This window comes from Amblyomma maculatum, chromosome 10 (assembly GCF_055883805.1).
Source record: "Amblyomma maculatum isolate TAMU_Amacu chromosome 10, ASM5588380v1, whole genome shotgun sequence".
Taxonomy (NCBI): Eukaryota; Metazoa; Arthropoda; class Arachnida; order Ixodida; family Ixodidae; genus Amblyomma; species Amblyomma maculatum.
Window position 1 is genome coordinate 172,994,582 of NC_139353.1, and position 25,867 is coordinate 173,020,448.

The 25,867-nt window shown below is 45.5% G+C and overlaps 1 protein-coding gene across 3 annotated transcripts in view; it reads right to left on the reverse strand.

Annotated features, from left to right (window-relative positions):
- Nucleotides 1-25,867, reverse strand: part of LOC146177953 (uncharacterized) — a 203,907-nt gene that overhangs the window by 38,228 nt on the left and 139,812 nt on the right. For all 3 annotated transcript variants that reach the window (XM_084580676.1, XM_084580674.1, XM_084580675.1), the window contains exons 5-7: nucleotides 24,417-24,672; nucleotides 19,610-19,773; nucleotides 11,932-12,023 (exon numbers count right to left, since the gene is read on the reverse strand). In XM_084580676.1, the coding sequence (XP_084436802.1) occupies nucleotides 11,932-12,023; nucleotides 19,610-19,773; nucleotides 24,417-24,672 (512 nt within the window). The remainder of the gene's footprint in view (nucleotides 1-11,931; nucleotides 12,024-19,609; nucleotides 19,774-24,416; nucleotides 24,673-25,867) is intronic.

The window sequence follows — 25,867 nt, forward strand, 5'->3', positions numbered from 1 at the left end:
AAGCGGTAAAGAAGAAACTGGGCATAGGCAAAAACCAGATGTATGCGATAAGGGACAAAGAGGGCAACGTCATCACGAATATGGACAAGATAGTCAAAGTAGCCGAGGAGTTCTATACAGATCTCTACAGTAGCCAAAGTAGTCAGGACCGTAATGAGATTGGCGATAGGGAAAAACAGTCAGACATTCCCCCAGTGACGAAGGGCGAGGTCAAGAAAGCGTTAGAAGCTATGAAAAGAGGGAAATCAGCTGGAGAGGATCAGATAACTACAGATTTGTTGAAGAACGGGGGGGATATCGTGCTAGAAAAACTGGCAACCCCGTATGCGCAGTGCCTGGTGTCATCGATGGTACCGGAATCATGGAAGAATGCAAACATTATCCGCATTCATATTAAGAAAGGGGACTCTAAGGACCTTAAAAATTGCAGACCAATAAGCTTACTGTCTGTTACATATAAGATATTTACTAAGGTAATCGCTAATAGAATCCCTAAGGTAATCGCTAATAGAATCAGGACAACCATACACTGCAACCAAGCAAAGGATCAAGCAGGTTTTCAGAAACAATACTCTGCTATCGATCATATCCATACAATAATTCAGGTGATCGAAAAATGCTCGGAATATAAAAAGTCCTTATACATAGCATTAGTTGATTACGAAAACGCATTTGACTCAGTTGAAACCTCGGCGGTGATGCTGGCATTGCGAAATCAGGGGGTAGACGAGCCGTACGTGAAATTGCTGGAAGATATATATAGTGGCTACACAGCAACCATAGCTCTTCATAAAGAAAGTAACAAAATTCCCATAAAGAAAGGTGTTAGGCAAGGAGACACAATCTCCCCAGTGCTATTCATTAGAGGAAGTATTCAGAGACTTGGAATGGGAGCAGTTAGGGCCATAAGGGTAGATGGAGAATACCTCAGTAATCTGCGATTTGCTGATGACATTGCCTTGCTAAGCAACTCGGGGGATGAACTGCAAATAAGGATTGATGACCTAGACAGGAAAAGTAGAAAGGTAGGCTTGAAAATCAATATGCAGAAGACTAAGGTAATGTTCACCAGCCTCGGGAAGGGACAGCAGTTTACATTAGGTAGCGAAGTACTGGAAGTAGTAGGCGAATATGTCTACTTAGGACAGGTAGTAACCGCAGATCCGCACCACGAAAAGGAAAACACAAGAAGAATAAGATTGGGATGGAGCGCATTTGGCAAGCACTCGCAGATTATGACTAGCAGCTTACCGGTATCGCTCAAGAGGAAAGTATACAACAGTTGCATCTTACCTGTACTCACCTATGGGGCTGAAACGTGGAGGTTAACAAAGAGGGTTCTACTTAAGTTGAGGACAATCCAGAGGGCTATGGAACGAAAAATGGTAGGGGTTTCATTAAGAAATAGGAAGCGTGCAGAATGGGTAAGAGAAATAACTCAAGTTACCGACACTCTAATGGAAATTAAGAAGAATACATGGGCATGGGCAGGACATGTAGTGCGAAGAGAGGATAACCGATGGTCGCTTAGGGTAACTGGATTCCAAGGGAAGGAAAGCGTAGCAGGGGCGGCAGAAAGTTAGGTGGGCGGATGCAGCTAGCACAGAACCGGGTTAATTGAAGAAATTGGAGAAGATGAAGTGAACCAGAGGCCTTCGCCCTGCAATGGGTATAGTCAGGCTGATGATGATGATGAAGATGATGATAGTTAAGGAGAGGTGTTTGCAATCATTTGATGGCCTTAACTGGATCTCGAAACAGGGATGAACCATTTTTATGACTCCACGTAATATATTTTTTAGTACTCTAACGTAAACTAGCCATATTTGTTAAAAATTATTTGTATGTTTTTGAGAGAAAAACCGCAGGTACGTAAGAGATTTCGAATGTACACATGATGACTTTTCGTACTGTTGTAATAGAAGAGACATCTGGGCGAGTTGGCACGGTGACATAATGAATAAACAGAAAATAACAATAATAACTATTTGTTGTATTCCGCGGTTCCTTATTTGGATATTTGCAAAAGCTTCAAAGCGTTTCAGATCGCCGCAGTTTCGAGATTTTACAAACCTGGCATAAAGCTTATTTCGTTTGTTCACTTTCTTTTAGAATATCATTTCTGACCTAGGGCTTACGATGAGACTTATGGCTTCTTTGCAAGCATGAAGTTTGTCATGCGCACAGCTGTAATTTTTTTTTTAAATATGTCATACGCTGGCTCAGTCTCATTTTGTTGAAAAATGAAAGCAGCTAAAGCGCTCTCACTTATTTGTCTCTTTCGTTTACTCTTATGCTGTGAACACGACTACTGGCATCCGATCACTAAAAGGAGAATTTAGGCTCCACTAGTTACTAAGAATGGATTATAGTTAGCCATTAAAAGATCAAGAGTAGTTTGTGTAGTTTCTGTTATGTGGTGAAAGTTTCAATTACATTTCTGCATCCATTTCACACAATGATTCAAATGTCGTTTTCCTACACCATCGTAACTCATATCAATGTTGAAGTCTCCTCCTAAAACCAGGTTGTATTTGCTGTCAGATCCAACTTCTAGCATACGCTCCAAAAAACTAAAGAAAGGTTCCAACCAGGTGGGCATACCGCGAAGTGTACAGCCATTGTTCGAATACACAACATTTCACAGTTTTCCGTTATCACCAAAAGAGATACTTCGCCGCCAAGAGGGGTTGTTTGGTTTTTATAAAATACTTTCTGCCTGTCAGGCTAAATATCATCGGAGCAATACCACGTTCCGCTTAGCATGATCACATTAGTTTCACTGTTTATATGATCACAAAATCTATCCAGTTCCACTAGCTTACTAGAAACTGAGTGAGTATTGACGTGAAGGAAGAGCATTCTCTTATTTTGATTGTGCGATGAAGTGAACCAATCCTCTTTGCTCACGTAACCCAAATCACAGCAACGAAAATTAGGTTATTAAATTTAACAGAGCATGAACGACATCCTTCACAACGTTTGCTGACTCTCATTTTGCCCTGCGCACTAGACCTTTCCCGTTTGAATGCCACACAAACTTGTAGCTCGCTTCCTTTGCCCATTTTTTAGCGGTGGCAAGGAGCTTTCTTGGCCGAGAGGTTAGGTTTTCATTTACGTAGATGTTGTCAGGGCTCTCCCTAAAGGCTTCTTGTCAATCCATGAATTGTTGACTCCTTGTCGCGCAAGGCGGGCAATGATTCCGCTAGTGTTTCCTTGTTTTACAGAGACCCTATGAAAAGCGACAACATCTTGCACCGACAGAGGTTCATCTTCAAGTTTCTGTGCTTTCGCGTAGGATTTCATAGCCAGCCCCAGGTACTCCGTGAATTTCGGTACTATTCAGACGTCTGCTTTGCCTCTCAAGGCAATTTACGTCAGCCTGAACCTGACTGAGCTCCTTAGGAGAAGCATATTTTTCCATTTCTCAACCTTCTGCTTGACAATGTTTTTCTTTTCAAGCGAATGAATAAGAGGAACGTAAACATGGCAGTCGTGCTAGCGGCCTAGAGTGCTGCTCGAACAAGACGCTCAAGTACGATCGCATTAAAGTGGTTCTTGATAACCTTCAGCCAGTTATCGCCATGATAAAGAATATGACAGAGACAACGTCTGGAGGATAGTACCAAATTAAAGCCAGACTAGCAGTCGACTTCGCCCAATCATTCCGAGCTATTAGGATATGGAATGTACATGCTGAATCACAATTTATCTGCAGTCCAAGAAAAGATAAGTGAACGAAAGAAGCGCTTTGTTTCCCACTAAACTCGTTTTCATAATCAACCCGTCTTGCAAAAAAATGGTTAAAAGCACTACCGATATTTTAATATATATTTAATATGGATATATAACACCTTGCCCAATTATATCGTCGATGTAAGCGGAAACAATTTCTCCCCGCATGCTACAGCGAACATCTTCAAGGCACTCTGTTAATTTTGAGCAAATAAAGCCACGCCAATAGGATGACTACATAACATCGCGGTAAAAAGAAAAAACTGTTCGAAACCGAACGCTGTCGGAGCTGGTTATTTCTCGTCTTAGTTCCGACATAACAATGCGGGGATAGCCGAGGCGTGAAACCTAACTTGAAAAAAGGCTTTGACAACCGTTTCTGCAGTGATATGTGGAATGAGCACGACTTCAGGCCGAGGGGGGAAGCGGTCAACCATTGTAATAATGTACCCGAACTCGTGAAAGGGAGGAGATGTACGTGGTCGGAAAGACTGCCAAGTGGAAGAAAAGACTGGTTGGGAGCCTTAGTTTGCCGGGTCACTTTGGCGGTCTGGCAGGCAAGACACGCGGGGACCCTCTTGCGAACATCAGTATTAATGCTCGGCCAGACGTACCGCTGCTTGGCTCGGAGGCTGGAGTGGCAGGGGTCGTGAAGCGAGTGAAAAGACGCTCGACTAGAGGCAGCCGGAATGAATGGGCGGAGACGCTGAGGTGCCGCACCAGAGCGATCTGGATATAAACGGGTGAGACACCGGCTGCAGGCGGAAGGAACGGCGGACATCCCAGAGGGCGTACAGTTTAGGGTCGTCTAGCTGTGTCTGTGCCACATGTTCCCAGTCGACTGCAGATAGAGAAGCGACACCAGAGGTGACGCGTGAAAGAGTGCCAGTTGCATCGTTGTCGGTGCATCTGATGCGGCGGATGTCTGTTGTAAACTCCGATATATATGGCCGAACATAAACTTGCTGGGCCTCCTGGAAATATCTGAAGTGTTGTATGGCGGCGTAGATGGCAAGCAACTTGCTGCCAAAAACACTGTCGCGGGACTCGTAGGTAGGTGCTTCCGAGAGAACACTTCCAATGAGTGCCATTCGAGGTCAATTTGTTGCTCGAGAACAGCGCCGATGGCCACACCACTGGAAGCATTCAACCATGATTCGCGTGGGCGTGTCATTGCTAGGCTGAATGAGAAGGACCAAATCTGCAACGGCTTGCTTGACAGTTGTGAAAACAGATTGAGTCTCCGGTGACCAGAAGCGCCGGGGGAGCTTTTTGTTATGCGAAGAAGGTGAGTCAGTGGTTGCAGAAGCTAGACGCAGTGCGGAATAAAGCGTCGTGAGAAATTCACTAGGCCCGGAAACTCCCGCAGCTTGCGAAGGATAGTGGGAGCAGGAAATTGTTTACACCCTTGATGTGGAACTGAGGCAATGGAAAATTCCGAACGCTGAGATGTGGTGCCTTAGGAACTCGAGCTGGGACGAACCGAAGATACATTTGTGGGCATTTACCACTGGGCCAAATTGCTGAAGTGTTAAAATAATTCTCAAAGGTAACGCTCGGGACCTTACGATGTGGGACGTGCGATGAAGATGTCATCGATGTCGCCAAATACAGCCGAAAGTCAACCCGTCACGTCGACAATAAATCATTGAAAAGTCTGTGCTGCGTTCCGAAGGCCAAAGGGCACATACTCCAACAGGCCGAAAGGCGTTATCTCATCTTTGATATATCGTCAGACTCAACTGTGATCTGGTGGTAAGCCTTGACAAGGTCCACTTTGTTGAAAATCTTGCATGCTTCAGTGTCCAGTGAAACCTTGATTGTGTGGAAGGGGAAAGCTGTCGTGGACCGTGTGAGCATTGAGCGCCCCGTAGTCTCCGTACGGTCACCTGTCTCCTGGTTCCTTCGTAGGCGCCAGATGTAGTGGTGAGGCCCAAATGCTGGACGAAGATCAAATTTTACCCAGTTGGAGCATGTGCTCGAATTCTCGTTTAGCAATCGCTAGACGCTCCTCGAAGAGGCGGCGACGGGTGGACCACGCGTAACAATGTGGTGGGTGACACTGTCTCGGTGGTTGCTTGAGGTTGCTTGAGGTTGCAGGGCTTCGTGATCTCTGGGAAGCCTGCAATGACATTAGCGTATGGGCTCTTCGGAATTCGCCAGCGGATTCCAGTATCAAAACTTAAAGATGTATTCGATGAACTAAGTAACCTTAAGAAAACCGCAACCTCAGTAAACAATCAGGCGATACAATTGACAAGGTAGTTTCAACTGAACGAAAATTGTCCAGACTCACTTCAATAGGTACTGAAAATTTCAAGAGGGTCGAGAAAATACACGATACCGTTGTTGCTCTGGTCCTAATAGCCGACGACTTCGACAACCGAAGTAGAAGGAACAAGATAATTGTGTATTGAGTGAAAGAATAAAAAAGCGAGCACGTAGGATGTAAAGGGATTTGCGCCTAAAAACATTCCCGGTGACCTATAAAACATGTTGACTGTGGCCATCGAGCGGATTTATAGAATTGATAAGCCGGCAGCAGAGAAACAGCGCCCCGTTATGCTCAAGGTTGTAGATGGGAGGTAGAACAGCTGGATTTTGCAGAAGCGTGAAAACAACTTAAAACTTACAAATTACAGTATTTCAGAAGACATTTCTCCGCGGGTTCGATCGATGCGCATTTTCACAGAAATTAAATCTGCAAACACTTCACTAGACTAGAAACAACCGTAACCCTCATCATCATCACCTGACTGACTACACCTACTGCAAGGCGAATGCCTCTCTCGTATCCCTCAAATTAATACAGTCATATACCTGCTGCATCCATTTGATCCCCGAAAACATCCTATTCTCCTCTGCCCAACTAGTTTTCTGCCACCTCCAGCTAAGCTTTCCTTCACTTGAAATCCATACTGTCACCCATAGAGACTACCGGTTATCCTCCCTTCGCACTACAAGACCTGCTCATGACAATTTCTTCTTCTTGATTGCTATTAGAATGTCATTAACCTATGTTTATTCCCTTACCCACAGTAACCTTACTAAAATAAAAATTGAGATATTTGCATTTCAATAGCATTCCTGCGTCTGTACTCACAGTGCTTATTTGTTAGTCTCTCTCACCTCCACCTCTGGATCTGTAGAAAATCCATCATATTAACCCTATCCCTACCATGCGCGTTGAGCGCGAGAAATCACTGACTTATGGATATAGTGTTTTGTCTCAAAAGGAACCAATGCAGTTTTCGTCTTGTTATGTTAACAGTTATATAGTCCAGTAAATCAACTTTATACTTAGAAGTAATTTCCAACTTTGTCACGAAGCAATACTCTTTGCCTCTGGGCAGAAGAGTATGGCAGGCGACTTGTTTTAGCGAACATGACGAAGTCTGATATCAAGAGTATCTTCCTAAGCACTTCGGTGTTTTAATTACAGTAACAATAACAATAGTTGTTATTTTCATTTAGTTGATGGAAAAGGCCGCGAGTAAAACCTGCTCAGATTGCAGCTTGACAGAGGCCCATAGACCTCTCGACAAGGCGCAAACCGCAAAACAGGAAAAGCACGTGCAAACATGATTGTATTCTCGGAATTTATCTGAATCAGAAATAACAAATAGCATAACATAAATATAAATAGCAGCAAAGAAAGCAAGGCCACAATCAGGGCAATAAATACAAGCCGCACAAGGCAGGAGACTAAATACAGGATTAAATATACATATTTTGGAAGACGGCCAAGGCACGACTGCAAGGTCGAGATGGCAAGGAGACAAAGCAAGGATGCCGTGTCTGGCGTTTATTTTGATGGCGAACCGAGGCGCGTGCCACAGGCGGCGCCGCGGGATGGTGACGTGAAAGAAGAAGATCAACGGAAGGCTGACACAATTTTTCCAGGGGGTCGCAAGCGGCCGGCCTGGTCGCTCTTAAGCAATCGATGCACCGCGGCGCACAAATGGCTTTAAACGCGACACATAAACAATTTCAGTGCCACGGTGACATCGATCGGCTGGAAGCTCAACAGGCGTGACTTTGTAGTTCACTGGGGAAGTTTGGTTGATGACCTTGCAGGGACCAAGGTAGCGGTGGTAAAATTTGTCGCTAAGGCCAGGGGTGCGGAGTGGTGTGAAAATATTACAAGGGTGCAACGCTGCTGAACCAAATATTGAGCGAAAGCATTAGCTGCCGGTGGCCGAGCGGTTTTATTTTTCTCCTCTTCTTCTTCCTCAGCCCACATATAAAGCCCCGCTTTAACCAACCCATATGAACGTGCCTTAGTGTCCTATAGGGGTAATGTGAATGCCAGGGTCCTAGCAAGCTGATTATTACATAACCGTCCCATGTGAAACGACAGACCCAAGTTGGCAGCAACTGCCAGCCTTGTGTCACGTGGGGTGTGACGTCACAGCGTCACGTGGGTAAGACGTAACTGCGGCCGGGTGACGCGAAGGCTTGAAAGTGCGAGCAGTATTGCTTTCGCAATAAAATAGTAATTCGTCAACAGGACGGAAAGGGATCACACGATGAGCAGAATCGTAGCGACTCTTGCGATCTTCCTGGTAAGCTTCTGGTAGGCTTCTGGTTGAGGCGAACAAGGTGACGGCTTCTGGCCACACGGGCAGCAAACTGGGCAGGTACTGATGTAGAAGAACAGTCGGACGTCGATAATTGTCGATAATTGTGGTGAGAGGGCGGCCATAAACGAGGAAAGAGTAACCGGTAGTCCGCTGTACTTCTGCATTATAGACTAATGTGACGAACGGTAGAATAGTGTCCCAATGTTGATAATCCGGTGTGATGTAAATGCAGATCATATCCGATAAGGTCCGATGAAATCGTTCAGTCCGACCGTTAGTCTGAGGATGGTAGCTTGAAGTTGTCTTATGGAAGGTGGATGATGCGTGGATAACTTCGGCAAGGACTGTCAATAAGGTCGTCCCGCGGTCACTTAGGAGCACCGGGGGAGCGCTATGCCGCAATACAACATACACCAAAAAGAAATTTGCAACCTCTTGCGCCGAACTAGTGGGCACGGGTGCTGTCTCCGCGTAGCGCGTAAGGTGATCGACAGCCGTGATGATGCAATGGTTGCCCCGATCGAAGAGAGGCAGGGGACCATATAAGTCGATGCCGGCTACTTCAAATGGCGTGGCGGGACAGGGAAGAGATTGTGGGAGGCCAGCAGGTGGAGAAGTCGGCCGTTTTGCGACGATGGCACAGGGCGCAGGAAGCGACGTATTTAGCTCCACTGCATGACAGGCCAGGCCAAAAGAATCGTCTGTTCACGCGGTCGTATAAGTTTTGTGAAATCCTTGGTGACCTGCAGTAGCCGTCATCACGTAGAGCCGCTAGGATACGTGGGCGAAGCACACGCGGAACGACTGGGACCTAGCGGGTTCCCGCAGAACAAAATACCTAGGGGAGTAGGATGCCATCTTCGAGCTTGAAGTTGCGTAACTGTCGGCGGAGTCTAGCATTGGGTGGGTTAGAAGCACCGAGAAGGCGGTCGATGATGGGACGGCAGTAAGCGTCGGCTAGTTGCTGCGAGCGGAGAGCTTGTTTGTCAGAGGCGTCGAAAGAAACTGCTGTGATAAGCGTCGGAGGGAGAGAGGGTCGGCTCGTCTCAGAGGAGGAAATGCAGTGCGCAGAAAGTAGGCAGCGAGAAAGCGCGTCGGCAATTTGGTGGCGGCTACTCGATTTATAAACGAACTCTTGCAGGCGTAGAATCTAACGCCCATGTCGGCCTGTGAACTTTTTCAGCGAACACAAACAGCAAAGAGCATGGTGATCGGTCACAATTTGTGAAGTGGCGACCATATAGGCGAACTTTTTGGACCGCTCAGCCGACGGCAAGGCTATCCTACTCGATAATAGTATAATTTTGCTGAGCTGGAGTCATGTTCCTGCTGGAGAAGGCTATTACTTTCTCACGGGAAGTTGCGTTGCGCTGCATAAGTACAGCGCTGAGACCGCGACCACTAGCATCAGTCTGCAGGAGGGTTGTAGCGGTGTCGCTGAAGTGGCCAAGAACAGGATCCGATGTGAGGGCGTGTTTTAGGTTGTTAAATGCGGTGTCGCACTGCAGTCCACACAAAAGGGCTGCGCGCTTTAAGTGTAGCAGCAGTAGTTGCAAAATATTTAATAAATGCAGGAAATAGGATGCCAGGCCGAGGAAACTGCGCAAATCTGCAGTCCGTTGAGGAGGAGCAAATTTAGGACTGCAATGATTTTTTCAGAGTCAGGACGAATGCTGTCATAGCTAACTAGATGTCGCAAAATTTTAATTTTCTTCTGTGCAAATTGTCACTTCTTGGTGTTGAGTTGAAGGCCAGCTGATGCAAGACACATGAAACCGTCATTCAGGTGCGTAAGCTGGTCGTTAAAAGTTGACGAAAAGATAATAATGTCGCCCAGGTAACACAAACAGGTTCTCCATTTTAGGCCGCGAAGTACGGTGTCGATCATTCTTTCAAATCTGTCTGGTGCGTTACAAAGGCCGAAGGCCATAACATTAAAATCGTAAAGTCCAACATGAAGAGAGTCAAGGGCGTCATCAATTCGCGGCATCGGGTATACATCTTTGCGGGTAAGTTTGTTGAGTGCGCGGTAATCAACACAAGAGCGTACCGAGCCGTGGTTTTTTTAACTAGCACTACTGGGGAGAACCATGGCCTTGTTGAGGAACGAATAATATTGCGGCGGAGCATGTCATTTACAGTTTCTTCAATTACATTCCGTTCAGAGGGAGTAACCCGATAACGCCGTCCGCAAAAGATGCGGTGGTGTCCAACACTAGTCCGTACCAGTGGTGGGGAAATGGCATCAAAAATGGCTTGGTGGTGTCGAAACAATGTCAGCAGTTCTTGGCGTTGGTTCGGCATGAGGTTCGAATTAATAGTCTTTGTGAGAACAGGAAGAGAGACGTCTGACGAAACACGCTGCTCAGGCAGAGGGGCGGTGAGCATCATCAGGGACAAAGGTTGAACATACACCATGCAAGGGAGAGAAGTTCCTCTCGGGAGCACGATGAATTCACGTGAAGTGTTACTGGCCCTGTTACGGATGCTTTGGTGAAGCACTCATTAGTGTTTTTCTAGGACAGCAGCTTAGATAAGTTCGTTATACTGAGCAAAACATTGCGATACAAAGGGATAAGACACGAGCGCTGACATACAACTAAGTTTTTATTTCAAAGAAACACGAATTCTTGTGACATATCTGCCCCACAGCTTGAATCACATGCGTATACCAACCATTTCATTGCGGGAAATGAAAAGTAAGGACTTGTAATCAAAAAGGCGAATCGTATTCCTAGCACGTTCAATTGCCGTCGTCTTTTAATGCAACAGACGGCTTGCTGATACACGCCAGTTGCTGCTTTGCTAAAAATCTTTTCGTTAGACAGAGTAAGCTTCATAGATATTTCCGCTAGCTGGAAAGAAACATTCTACCCTTGTCCTGTCTCTTCTTACCTGTGATGCGGTTTCTTTGCGTGACAACAATATGCATTCCAATGGGTTATTAACAAATACGAAATACATTTCCATGAGCAACGCAAATGTCTCTGCGTAACTGATGTAGTCTAAATGTTTAACGTTGCTTAATATGTCCTGTATTGTTAAGGCGAAAGTCGTCCTAGTGCATGGAACTTAATTCCGTGCGCAAGGAGATTTGTGCGTGGGATCTGTGCACTGATGTGTAACTTGCTAATAACGGATGTATGAGGAGGGAAGTTAACTGCCAATCATTCTGATGACGTCATTGCAAAAATAAAAGTCCACCGGGAATCGAACCTCCGGGATCTCCAGCCGAGCGCTTCACCCAACTGCGCCACACCTGGGGTCGTGAAACGAACATCCTCTTTTCTTCCGCAAGGATAATATTACTGGTGACAATGACGCTGCGATTAGTGATGATGACAAGGGTGACAGTAGCGATGATATTGACGGCGCATTCAGTGGATAATGATACTGAGAGCAAACGTGATGCACAGTGTGCAGCAGCAATAATCACGCTTTTGCAGTTCTGTAGTGCTCAAAGAATGTTTTGTTTTATCGATTTGCGCTGAAAATATTCACCTTTTTTTTCACCGAAGTATTTGTTAGACTGAAAAAAATTAACATCACTCATTATTTCTTAAACTCGTGCAATGAAATAGTACATTTAAAAGAGAAAATAATGCATACATACCGTGGCCGGATCGCCGTCCAGTTGACGACCACCGTGGTTCGAGACGAGGACGGCCGCCGCACCGTATTCCAACGCTTTAAGCGCCGATTCCGCTGCAACCGTGAGTGGTTCATACGTTAGGATCAGACCTCGAGCTTTTGCAGGTAACGTGGGCCCACCTACCAAGAATGTCACGCATCTTCCTCAAATATTCTCTGCACGATTGAGAGTCACATAACTGAAAGGTTAACCTTTCAGACACACAGTACAGGCGCTGACTCCACCTTCTTTCTCGGAACACCACATACAAACTGCAACAAACTCATCACAGCGTTTTAAGCCTACCCTAACCAACAACATTTACCTTCACTACTATACAGCGAGAAAGTATGTGGTGTTCCGTGAAAGAAGTTCCGAGTCTATTTGTGCCTATTTGTGTCTTTTTGTTGTGCTATTACCCTTTCCTTTATGTGATTATGCACCAACTAGCCCAGCAATCAGTTTTAATTGGCGATTGGCACTATTCAGGCTGACAAGGCGAGAAAGACTATTCACGAATCCGGCTTTTTTGTCGATATCGTATTCAATCATTGGAGCAAAACACTGAATTGTGCACTCATGCACAGCTCTACTTCAGGATGTGCAGACCCAGGGACCACTTGGTACCATACGGGTAGCCTTGAGCCGGACCAAAGGTCAAACTGGGGCTTAGCCTACTTAAAGACGTCTCACTCAGAGCGTTTTGCTATGTAGGCTGGTGCATGACCATATGACTGACCACTTGACCACGACTAATGCACTTTCAGCGGTGGCGTAGCGGTAGAACATCCGCATCTCATGCAAGAGGACCGGGGTTCAAATCCCTGTGTCGCGTAATTCTCCACCGGATAAAACAAAATCCGCGTGTCGATGGAATTGCATAAACCGGTTTGGGGTGCGACCTGATGCCGGTGAACACCTCCGGCAACGCAATCCCTCACCGGAACAGGAGCTGGCCACTCTGGTGCAGTAATTGGCCGCACCCTCTCATGATAAGCTCCATAAAACGGCCCTCAGAAACCAGCGGCTGCGGAACAACTGACCAAGGCGGCGGTCAGCCCTGTGACGCAGCAGGGGGTGCTAAGAATTCCTGGCTCCGCTGGACAGGCCGCCATTGGAAACTGACCCTAGCAACGTTTAACGCTAGAATCTTAGCTAGTGAAGCTAGTTTAGCAGTGCTGTTAGAGGAACTAGAGGGTATGAAATGGGATGTCTTACGGCTTAGTGAGGTTAGGAGGCCGAATGAGGCATATACTGTGCATGTATATGCCTGCATGGTGGGCATGTACTGTGTTATCGAGGTTTACCGGAGTAGGTTTCCTTTATAGCGGTTAATATAGATGAATTCTATAGTATTAATGAGAGGGTGGCAGGCATCATAATTAGGCCTAATAAGCGGTGTAAACTGAAGGTTGTACAGGCCTGTACACCTACATGTAGTTATGATGACCAGGCAGTTCTACGTTTCTACGAAGATGTAGAATCGGCACTGCGAAAAGTAAAGACGCAATATACTGCCCTAATGGGCGACTTCAATGCCAAGGTAAGGAAAAAGCAGGCAGGAAACCAGGATGTAAGTAACTATGGCATAGTATATAAGAGAAATGCGCAACAACTTCAACAGGACACAGGAAGAAACACACAAAACAGTTCACGAGCGCAACTACCAACTGTTTATTGGGTGAATCAACAGCAGCATATATACAGACAGGCGGAGCATGCGTAAAGGTAGAGCAGGCACAAACATCACAAACACCGCAAATTTTACAAAAACGAATCAAGATACGAAACTTCAGCATCATAGATCTGCAACGAAGCATCACTTACACAGCGATCAGAAAGTTTCTTGACGTGGAATGCCTCTAAGACAAGCCGGGCTTTCACATTGGTACTCCTGCCTAGAATCTTTGTCATCTCAAATCTTGCCCTACACGTGCTAATGCAGGAAGAAATGTGCCTTACAAGGTTTGAATTTTTATCATTATTGTCGACATTTTTTGCATGCTCCCGTAGCCGGTCATTAACGCAACGGCCAGTTTCGCCTACATAGGAAGAGCCACAAGAAAGGGGCAAGCTGTATACCACTCCTGTGGCGCACTTAACATAGGAGGTGCCATGCCTTTTTTTGCAGCCCCTTTCACAAACGCCAGAAATGCGGCAGCAAATCTTTGATAGCTTGTTGGGGGCTGAGAACACCAAAGGTACATGGTGTCTACCGGCCACTTTCTTCAGGTTATGAGACACCTGGTGCACATAGGGAACCACAACCGGCTTTGAAGCCGAGTAGTCAGATCTTTTTTGTGCGCCTTTTTGTTTCTGCAGGAGGGTTTCAGCGACGGCAGATATGACCGGACCAGGGAAGCCTACCGCCAAGAGGCGGGAAACCTGATAATCGAGACTATCCTGCATGCTATGAGGGCACGACTTGTGAAGCGCCGACTCCAAACAGAGAGACGCAATGGCTCTTTTCACAACCTTGGAGTGTGAGGAGTCGTATCTCAGTAGCTCCTTGTTAGCACGGGGGGAATACATATGGCAAACGTGGCTACCACAGAACGTAAGCTTAAGGTCCAAAAAACGTAACTCATGATTAATTGGGAGTTCATGTGTAAAAACCAACCCTCGTCCCAATTGATTAAAAGTAGTTAAAATCTGTGAAACAACCTGGTCAAGGGATGTAAAGGTCCCAGACTTTAAAAGAATTAAAAAATCGTCAACATATCTAAAAACTTTTAAAACCGGGCCGTCACTTAAGGTTAGTTGCAATGAGTGGTCAATATAAGATAAAAAGATGTCGCGTAAAATGGGTGCTACACATGAACCAATGCAGATGCCTTTGCGCTGCAGATAAAACTGGTTGTCATGAAAGATAAAGGTAACATGCAGGTAAAACTCTAAAAGCTTTATGAAATTATCTGTCGAAATGCCGGCTATGTTCTGGAATGTCACCGCCCCCGAGCTTCCCCCGAGTGACATTCCAGAACATAGCCGGCATTTCGACAGATAATTTCATAAAGCTTTTAGAGTTTTACCTGCATGTTACCTTTATCTTTTATGACAACCAGTTTTATCTGCAGCGCAAAGGCATCTGCATTGGTTCATGTGTAGCACCCATTTTACACGACATCTTTTTATCTTATATTGACCACTCATTGCAACTAACCTTAAGTGACGGCCCGGTTTTAAAAGTTTTTAGATATGTTGACGATTTTTTAATTCTTTTAAAGTCTGGGACCTTTACATCCCTTGACCAGGTTGTTTCACAGATTTTAACTACTTTTAATCAATTGGGACGAGGGTTGGTTTTTACACATGAACTCCCAATTAATCATGAGTTACGTTTTTTGGACCTTAAGCTTACGTTCTGTGGTAGCCACGTTTGCCATATGTATTCCCCCGGTGCTAACAAGGAGCTACTGAGATACGACTCCTCACACTCCAAGGTTGTGAAAAGAGCCATTGCGTCTCTCTGTTTGGAGTCGGCGCTTCACAAGTCGTGCCCTCATAGCATGCAGGATAGTCTCGATTATCAGGTTTGCCGCCTCTTGGCGGTAGGCTTCCCTGGTCCGGTCATATCTGCCGTCGCTGAAACCCTCCTGCAGAAACAAAAAGGCGCACAAAAAAGATCTGACTACTCGGCTTCAAAGCCGGTTGTGGTTCCCTATGTGCACCAGGTGTCTCATAACCTGAAGAAAGTGGCCGGTAGACACCATGTACCTTTGGTGTTCTCAGCCCCCAACAAGCTATCAAAGCTTTGCTGCCGCATTTCTGGCGTTTGTGAAAGGGGCTGCAAAAAAAGGCATGGCACCTCCTATGTTAAGTGCGCCACAGGAGTGGTATACAGCTTGCCCCTTTCTTGTGGCTCTTCCTATGTAGGCGAAACTGGCCGTTGCGTTAATGACCGGCTACGGGAGCATGCAAAAAATGTCGACAATAATGATAAAAATTCAAACCTTGTAAGGCACATTTCTTCCTGCATTAGCACGTGTAGGGCAAGATTTGAGATGACAAAGATTCTAGGCAGGAGTACCAATGTGAAAGCCCGGCTTGTCTTAGAGGCATTCCACGTCAAGAAACTTTCTGATCGCTGTGTAAGTGATGCTTCGTTGCAGATCTATGATGCTGAAGTTTCGTATCTTGATTCGTTTTTGTAAAATTTGCGGTGTTTGTGATGTTTGTGCCTGCTCTACCTTTACGCATGCTCCGCCTGTCTGTATATATGCTGCTGTTGATTCACCCAATAAACAGTTGGTAGTTGCGCTCGTGAACTGTTTTGTGTGTTTCTTCCTGTGTCCTGTTGAAGTTGTTGCGCATTTCTCTTATATACTATGCAGAACCAACTAGCCCGACAACACGCTCTTCTGAACTATGGCATTGGTTCTAGCAATAGCAGGGGGGAGTTACTAGTTGAATTTGCAGAGCGCAATAACTTAAGAATCATGAATACCTTCTTCAGCAAATGGAAGACGGAAATAGGCATCGAAAATTCCTAACGAGGAGACTAAAAATAAAATTGACTTCGTACTGTGTTCAACCCCCGCGATTATGCAAGATGTAGGGATAATCGGGAAAGTGCCATTCAGTGACCACAGGATGGTGAGGTCCCGATTTAGCCAAAATCTGAAGAAGGAACGCAACAGATTAGTAGAAAGAAACCCATCAGTGAATTAGCGGTGAGGGGGGGGGGGGGCAGCAGAGCTCAAGATCTCGCCACAGAATAGATATTCAGCTCTAACTCAGGATGGCGACATTATCCTAGAAGCAATGAACAATAATTTCAGAGATATCATTACTGAGTGCGCTGTAGAAGTAGGCGGTAGGATAGCTAGAGAGGATACCGGTAAGCTGTCTAAGGAGACGAAAGATTTGATTAAGAAACGACAGAGTATGAAAGCTTCCAATGTAACAGGCCAGACAGAATTGGCTGAGATATCAAAGCTAGTCAATAAGCGCAAGGTGGCCGATATAAGGAAGTATTCATGGAGACAATTGAGCATGCTGTAAAGAACGGGGGAAGCCTTAAAGCCGTAGGCGAAAACCGGATGTATGCTCTAAGAGACAAGGCGGGCAACATCATCACGAATATGGACAAGATAATCAAAGTAGCCGAGGAGCTTTATACAGATCTCTACAATAGCCAAAGTTGTCAGGACCGTAATGAGATTGACGGTAGGGAAAAACAGTCGGACGTTCCACCAGTGACGATGGACGAGATCAAGAAAGCATTAGAAACTATGGAAAGGAGAAATCAGCGGGAGAGGATCAGATAACTACATATGTGTTGAAGGAAAGAACGGGGGTGGGGGGGGGGGAGGATATCGTGCTAGAAAAACTGGCCACCCTGGTATACGCAGTGTCTGGTGTCATCAAAGGTACCGGAACCATGGAAGAATGCAAACATTATCCTCTATCATAAGAAAGGGTACACTAAGCACCTTAAAAATTACAGACCAATCAGCTTTCTGTCGGTTACGCATAAGGTATTAACTAAGGTAATCGCTAGTAGAATCAGGACAACCTTATACTGCAATCAAGCAAAGGATCAAGCAGGTTTTCGGAAATGTACTCTACTATCGATCATATTGCTACGAAGATGACGAAGCGGGCAGTGGCGCGGGGTGGAGCGCTCGCGCCAGGCCAGGCATATTTCATACTCATGTCGTCACGTCGTTCTGTTTTTGTTGTGTCACCGTTTTCCATCGCTTGTCATGTCACCACGTCACAATATCCATACCATCAACAAGGTGATAGAAAGATGCTCCGAATATAACCAGCCCTTATACACAGCATTCATTGATTATGAAAAAGCATTTGACTCAGTAGAAACCTCGGCGGTGATGCAGGTATTGTGAAATCAGGGGGTAGACGAGCCGTACATGAAAGTGCTGGAAGATATTGCCGCGAAATGTTTAACTCTTTACTTGTTCCTGTTCGACAGCCGCTTGCATGCGGCCTTATCATTGTTATTCTGGCGCACTTATTAATTCTGTATCCCGTGTTTCTTCATGCTCGTTGTCGCGATACGACGTGTTATCATTTTCTTTGTCGGAAACGATGCGCCGAGATCTGTCTCGAAGATTCCGATCACCCGCGTATGTTTCTACAACGTTCCAGGTTGTGCTATTAGCTGTTTGCGCCGTTATCTAGATTCTTCTGAGCAGCCTTTAAATTGAGCGTTGACAAGTGGGAAGGGCATTCTTGGTTCGGCGATCGACGAGCACGATTGTTGCTATCGCCGAGTTGCTTGGTTATTTTACGGGCTCAAGGCAGCCCAATAAAGAGTTCAATAACACCAAGCCTGTGTCTTCATTTGGTGTCTACGGCCTTGTCACCACTACGTGACAATGTATACAATGGCTGCACAGTAACCATAGTTCCGCATAAGGAAAGTAGCAAAATTCCCATAAAGAAAGGTGTTAGGCAAGGAGACACAATCTCCCCACTACTATTCACAGCTTGCTTAGAGGAAGTATTCAGAGAATTGGAATGGGAGCAGTTAGGGATAAGGGTAGATGGAGAATACCTCAGTAATCTGCGATTTGCTGATGACATTGCCTTGCTAAGCAACTCGGGGGATGAACTGCAAATAATGATTGATGACCAAGACAGGAAAAGTAAAAAGGTAGGCTTGAAAATCAATATGCAGAAGACTAAGGTAATGTTCAACAGCCTCGGAGAGGAACAGCAGTTTAGGCTATAGGTAGCGAAGCACTGGAAGTAATAGGCGTATATCTACTTAGGATAGGTAGTAACCGCAGATCCGGACCATGAAAAGAAAATAACAAGAAGAATAAGATTGGAATGGAGCGCATTTGGCAAGCACTCGCAGATTATGACTGATATCGCTCAAGAGGAAAGTATACAACAGTTGCATCTTACCTGTACTCACCTATGGGGCTTAAACATGGAGGCTAACCAAGAGGGTTCTACTTAAGTTGAGGACGACGCAGAGGGCTATGGAACGAAAAATGGTAGGGGTAACATTAAGAGATAGGAAGCGTGCAGTGTGGGTCAGAGAAATACCTCAAGTTACCGACATTCTAGTGGGAATTAAGAAGAAGAAATGGGCATGGGCAGGACATGTAGTGCGAAGAGAGGATAACCGATGGTCGCTTCGGGTAACAAGCTGGATTCCAAGGGAAGGAAAGCGTAGCTGGGAGCGGCAGAAATTTAGGGGCGGATGAGGTCAGGACGTTCGCAGGGGTCAAGTGAATGGAGCTAGCACAGAACCGGGCTAATTGGGGAAATATGGGAGAGGCATTCACCCTTCAGTGGGTATAGTCAGGCTGATGATAATGATGAATAAACTTTGACCTTCAAATGTTATTGGCTCTCATTATGGTCAGAGATCACGTGATAGGCGCGCGATGACGGCAGCAACGCCAAGCTAAAGACAGCCACTGCTTGTCAAAATGGGTATAAGTCGTGAAATATGGGAAATATGGGAGAGGCGTTCGCCCTGCAGTGGGTATAATCAGGCTGATGATGATGATGATGATGATGATGATGATGATGATGATGATGTGATTAGCAATTCCTAATCGTTTAAGAAGCACTCAACATTACGATTTGCGGGAGGCGAAAGAAGTAAGCTCAGTCCTTTAAGGATATTAACTGATCTTATGTAACAAAGTCTAGCCATTACTGAGATAATACATACCCGTTAGCACGCCTTTTACGACAATGGGTAGCCCGGAAATGCGCCTCAACCAGCGGATGTCTTCCCAGGTGGCGGCAGGGGAGAGAAGGCCGCCGACAAAATCCGCACTGGTCGGGTCAAAGGTGAACGACCTACCCGGCGACGATGCTTCCAAATTGGCGAACCTTGGGGGAAAATGAAGATAGCATTCCTGTTGCTCTGCAGCACCAGCTGTTCTGAATCTAAACAGAGCTATGTTACTATCTGAGCATTTGTACCGACAATAGTATTCTTGCTTGAAGGAACAGTAGTCAATGTACGGCTAGAATCAAAATTAAAGGGAACATGAGAGCGCATGGCCTAAACGCATCCAGAGTAGGCTTGGTCGTGCTGCCCATTCTCGTCCTGTGTTGGTGGGCTCCTGTGTTCCCTTTCATTTTGCTTCTAGCTGTACGTTCCGTGAAGCATCGGACACGAGTCCGACCATTGGGGCGAACGGCGCTAGCGTCGACCCGCAAGAGGGATAGTCAGACTTGTCCTGCTGACCGAACAGAGAGTACCGCAAAAATGTCTTCCTTTTAACGGACACACCTCGCGCTATTCTCTTTATTTTTTGTCGCCGTCTTGCTGAGCTCCTGCGTTGCACATTGTGGCTGTGTGCTGTAGGGCTAACAGCGGAGCTTTATATGCTTCCTTCTTTCAGGCTGCCGCAGAGTTCGGTGCAAGCTCTCATTTCTATCGGAAAGATGAGTACCTACGAGAATATAAAAAAAGCCAACTGTCGGCGAGGCCAAAGCAAGGATAAAGGAGTTCTTTTTAGCTTTTACTCTATTATAGATCTAAAATAGTATTGTATTCAGCTTATGGTAAAAGATACATAGAAAGTAAAGGAACAACGACGCGCCAATGGGGGGAACCAAACCCACGACATCTGAATGTCGCACCAACCAAGCTACATCGCCGGCTATCGAAACTTCTATCTGTTTGGGTACTAATGTTGCCTGTTTCCGGACCTTGCGAGTGTTCCCCATCGCCGCCCTCTTCCGTAGCAGCGGACGTTGAAGGTCGTGTCTTACCGCGAGAGTCACGTGGAACGTGATCAACCAGGGACGGCGGAAGCTGTGCGAGAACCCTCTAACGCTGAACCTATGGTTTCAGACTGCCAGAAGCGAGACTCTCGCAAGCTATTGAGCAGAAAATTCTGTTTCCGCCATCGGCGCTTTGTTTTCCTTTCTACTTTGCATTTATTTTACCCTAAGCTGATTAAAGTTATAATTAAGGTCTATAACACAGTAAAAACTAAACACATGCCGTACGCTCTCTGGCCTCGCATACTGCTGGCTTCTTTCTTTCGTGCATCATAACGAGCCTCTCAATTCCTCATTAATTTTTTGCTTATTAGCTTGTGAGGCTCTCGGTTCTGGCAGTCCTGAAGCCAGGTTCTCGCACCACTTTCTTTTGATCACGTGACTCTCGTGGTCAGACAGGACGTTCCACGTCCACCGCTATGAAAGAGGGTGAACACTCTGAAGGTCCGAAAAGAGGCAACGTTAGTACCCAAACAAGTAGAAGGTAAGACAGCCGTCGATGTAGCTCAATTGGTGAGAGCACCGGAGGCTGTGTGCTGGTACTCACCATTGCTGCGTTTTTTTTTCTTGTAATTTCCATTTATCTTTCGCCTAACCTGATTACAGTACTAATTGATGTTTATAACACAGTACAAACTAAAAGAACCCATCTACGCTTTCTGTAGGCTTGCCGACTGTTGGATCCTTTTTTCCGTGCATCATAACGAGCCCTTCAATTCCTCATTAATGTTCTGCTTATGAGAATCTTGGTTCTTTACTCTCATTATAGAGAGAGGAGTTCGCACTGCCTTTTAGGGCTGAGATTACGTTCATGGAGTTGTCGGCAAACCGAAGCAGCTGTCTGAAATGCGGCGACTTTAATGACACGCTCAAGTAGCGCAATTAGTATTCACGTGCAAACTACTCGGGCGCACAGTTGTTAACACCCCATTTCAAAGCACCGCCAGAAGTGCATCTTGCATTGATTACATCATGGCACAACGCGTCGATGTAACCAGCATGAACTACATGTCTTCAGTTACCACATTTTGTTACTCGCTGTCTTTCGCAACAGGACACACGTCTGATTAAAATTCATTTTCCTAAAAACTGCAATTTGTTTATGGCAACAGAAAGAACATGGGTCAGCAAGCATGCAATCCTACCGAGAAATAATATAGGCGTGGTACCTGTCAGACGGGTAATTTTATTCAAGAAATACATATACGTGGACGTGGGACCGTTTTCAGTCTCGCAAATTCTGCATTAAGGAAGATTTGCTGCATGGTCATGAAAGGCCACAAATGAGAGCTGATGCGGGTTATTGGACATTCGCGGCAACCCAGAAAAGCAATTATGAATTATTCAGAAAAAAATCTTTAGATATGTAGTAAGTACGATAGCAATCCACATAAGCGAAGGTAGACGGAATAATGTTTTGAAACCATATTCGGGCATAAGTTGCACGACATAGCTTTCACAGAATCAGACACAGTCATCAGCAGCTTCCTTGTAAAAATATATTCGTGCCCGTTTTTGTTCTTCCCCGACATCCATCAAAGCTTTCTACTACTGATCACTACGAAGCCCTCTACTACAGCATAACTGACATGATTTGGTGCATTAAGCAAAAAAACTAACGTAGCCTCACAATTACAAATTGCTGATTACAGCGAGTACACAGTAATAAATTCGCACTGAAGACATGCGAATACGTAAACACACAATGTAGAATAAAGCTTCATTCTAGACGAGTTTATGCATATTGTACATTATAACGTTAGCGCAAAACACACGCACGCACACACACCGAGTAACGACATACGGTGAGTGCTTGTGATGTGTGTCGTTACTCTGTGTGCGTGTCTTCGAAGTTTTCGCAGCACGAAAAAAAACTACGACACGAAGAAACACACCCGACCGAAAGAATGCTGCACTTCCAGCTATATTTTATATTTTTTAGTATAAAATATAGTTGAAAGTGCAGCATTCGCCCTGTCGTGTGTGTTTCTTCGTGTAATATAAAATATAGTTGGAAGTGTAGCATTCTTGCTGTCGTGTGTGTTTCTTCGTGTCGTAGTTTTTTTTTTCGTGCTGCGAACACTTCAAAGATGGATCAGTAGCAACAGGCCCAATCATCAGTGTTGTTGCTCTGTGTGTTGTTATTTTTTTGCTCTCTAAATATATTGGGCGCGAGCGCCACCACCGGAGCGAACGGCGCTAGTGTCAGCCTAGGGTAGCAAATAAGATCACGTGACTCCTCTTACTGCTAGTGAAGCAGGCGCTCGATTGAATCTGATCGTTTTAAAAGGTAATATTCGCGTTAATTTCTGTAGTTTGGGTTGATATAGAGTGCTAGCCTTGCCCTTTTGGTCTTGTATAGTTACTATGGCTTCTCAAATTTATTTAAGCTGCTGTTGTACAGTGCGTTACTGTTTTGTTACCGGACGTAAGCAAAGAAACCCGGCGCAAGCTCCCATTGCTATCCGAAACATAAGCTCACAAAACCTTCCTTAATCAAAATTTGAGTGGACAAATCAGCGCGTGATCATCCTTATTATGTGCGCAGCAGAATTTCATCGAGCGAAATTTTGTCCATAGAACTGGGGCTAAATGTTCGGTGAGCGCCAGAAGAAACGGCGCGCGCGTTTTAATTTGCGCTTATCACTTGTAAATCTAACGATACTATTGCTCGAAGGATGGAAAAGATGCTGGCTTCTTCATGGAGCAGTACCCTCCCAAAGAAAGGAGGGATCGTGCGAAGGCCAGAAAGTCTCAAATTATTCTAAATGAATGCGTTGACACGGATGTTTCACTGAAGTCAACTAGAAGATTCTGCCGCCTCGGGCAGCGATATGCATGGCGAGTTGTCTCAGGCTGCGTCTCCAGTGCTGTAGTTATTTCAAATGACAGATTCTGTCAATAAACGAAAGATAGAGCATTGAATGCATGTTGTGATGTGCTTATCGACATATGCATGCGTAAAAAACAGTACTGTGCGCGGGGAAAACAAATATCCGCTCTAAGCAAGAGTGCCAATGACGTTAGTCAGTACGCAAGAATTCGCTGCGTGGAACACACGTCATCTCACTTGCTCAAAAATTACTCCATGCCATCCCCAAAAACAAACTTGTTTGCTCTACTACGTTCAAGTGAGCAAGCGAATGGTGCCGCTTCCTCCAGCGCTGTTTGAAGGCGCTCAGCATATGTCAGGCTCCTGACAGTCCTCTGCTCTTGCAGAGGAATGCCATTACCTCTGCACTAACTGCTTACACCTGACGGATTGTGTTTTAGCTTCAGTTTTTTTTAATACCTGCAGAAATGCTGCAGCCGGTGCACGTCGTCGTAACTGTAAAGTTCGCCAACTTCAATAACTCTGATTCAGTGAAGTGCATTCTTCCCGAACAAGTGGGTCTAATACCTCCAATTAAGCTATATATTAAATAAATAAATAAACGCAATTCTAACGCGCAATTCAAATGCCTAGGAAAGCATCCTACAGCAGCAGTTCAACGTGTGTCATGCGGGCGCTTCCGAGAGGTGGTGTCACAGTATGTTCTCGCACCCAATAATGTGTCTGAATTAGCAATACTGGGCGATAAAAGGACCATAACTGCTGATTACAGAATATCATTCCTTATATATCTCTATTAGGTGCTCAGCATATTGTCTTTCCGCGAAGATGTCAAATCATTGTCATATCCAGTACCACTCTCCTTTATTGCAGTACAGATAACACAGTCTGAACCATCAGAACCAACCTGAGGCCCTCGGGCAGACGGAACATAGTGTTCTGTAGGCCCATGTCTTGTCCCGTCACAGGTGAATCCACGGTGACGACGATGGCACCAAAGTTCTGGGCTGCAGCCCTCCTTACCAGCGACTCAGTAAGGGATCGGTTGCGGAAGATGTAGGTCTGCTGCCACAAGAAGCCGTCAGGAACCCTGGCTCGGATGTCTTCGAGCGACGCAGTGCTCATGGCGCTCAAGATCATCACTGTACCGGCGTCACGTGCAGCTGCAACGGCAAAGGGTTGCAAATATCTAACCGCGATACCCTGTGGAACTGTTGAGACTTGCATAGGGTCGCGCCGCTTCCTTACGTACGGGGTCATACTGCATTTGATTGCCTACATGGACATCTGCACAGCTTACATTACAAGGGGATTTTGCAGCTTTCTCATTATCAAGTGGAAAATGAGCTAAAGAAAAATTTCTGCGGGAGAAATAAATTTCTCTGCGGTTTTTGACTGCGAACCTGTTGTGACAAGAAGCATTTCTCTAGCGAAATCAGAACATAGCGCAATCAAAACAGAAACGTGCTACGCAAGTGTAGGCTCAGAAAAACTACAGAACTACAAAACAGTACTACAGAAAAGTCTGAACTTACGACAGAACTACATAATATCTAGTCGTTTTTGACATTGTTCTCATATTTCTTTCAACTGGGGAGTTGCCGGCGCAGTGCACAAATAAGATTCTTTCGAACTCTTCTTATTCAGGCGATTAATTGTCATGACAAGTATAAGCGACCACTGTACATTATTGAAGAGGTCATGACCGAGTTCGTGAAGTCATTCCATTAGAGTAGTGAGCAGTATAAAGCGCCCTAATTTTATTCCCCAAGTGTGAACGAGTTGTATATTACAAACCCTCGACCTAAATCTGGATCAGGAAACTATTCCTCTCGTCAGGGGGCGCCACATTGAAATGCTCGCGTAGCGTTGCACCTGAAGTGGCTGCGTTGTGATGATGCCATTCTTTTTTGGCTGCAGAGCTGGTTACGAGGGACAACCGCGACGATTATATTACTAGTTAATAGTTCCTCTTACCGACAAAGTCATGGAAACCTTTCCTTAGTCTATTTTACGGTACCATTCTTTTTTAGCTGCGTACGGGGAACAACGGCGACGATGCGAAACGCAGGAATGGGCGCCAAAAAGAGAAGAAGGGTATGGCGCAGATATTTTTGCGACATGTTCCTTCGGGGTCGAAAGGTTGTATAAAGTCCTTAATGCGTCCGGCGTTATTGTAGTCTGCTACTGATATCATTGTCGAGTATGCAGCTGAGAGGGGGCTCGCGTGTTCGCCGCAAAAATCGGAAATCTTTATGTATAATGCAAAACACCTCCGATGCGAAACATCGATTGAGGTGGCAGGTAAAGAAGTATCGAAGGTGGAACAAATTAGAACAATAGGATGGATCATCCAGG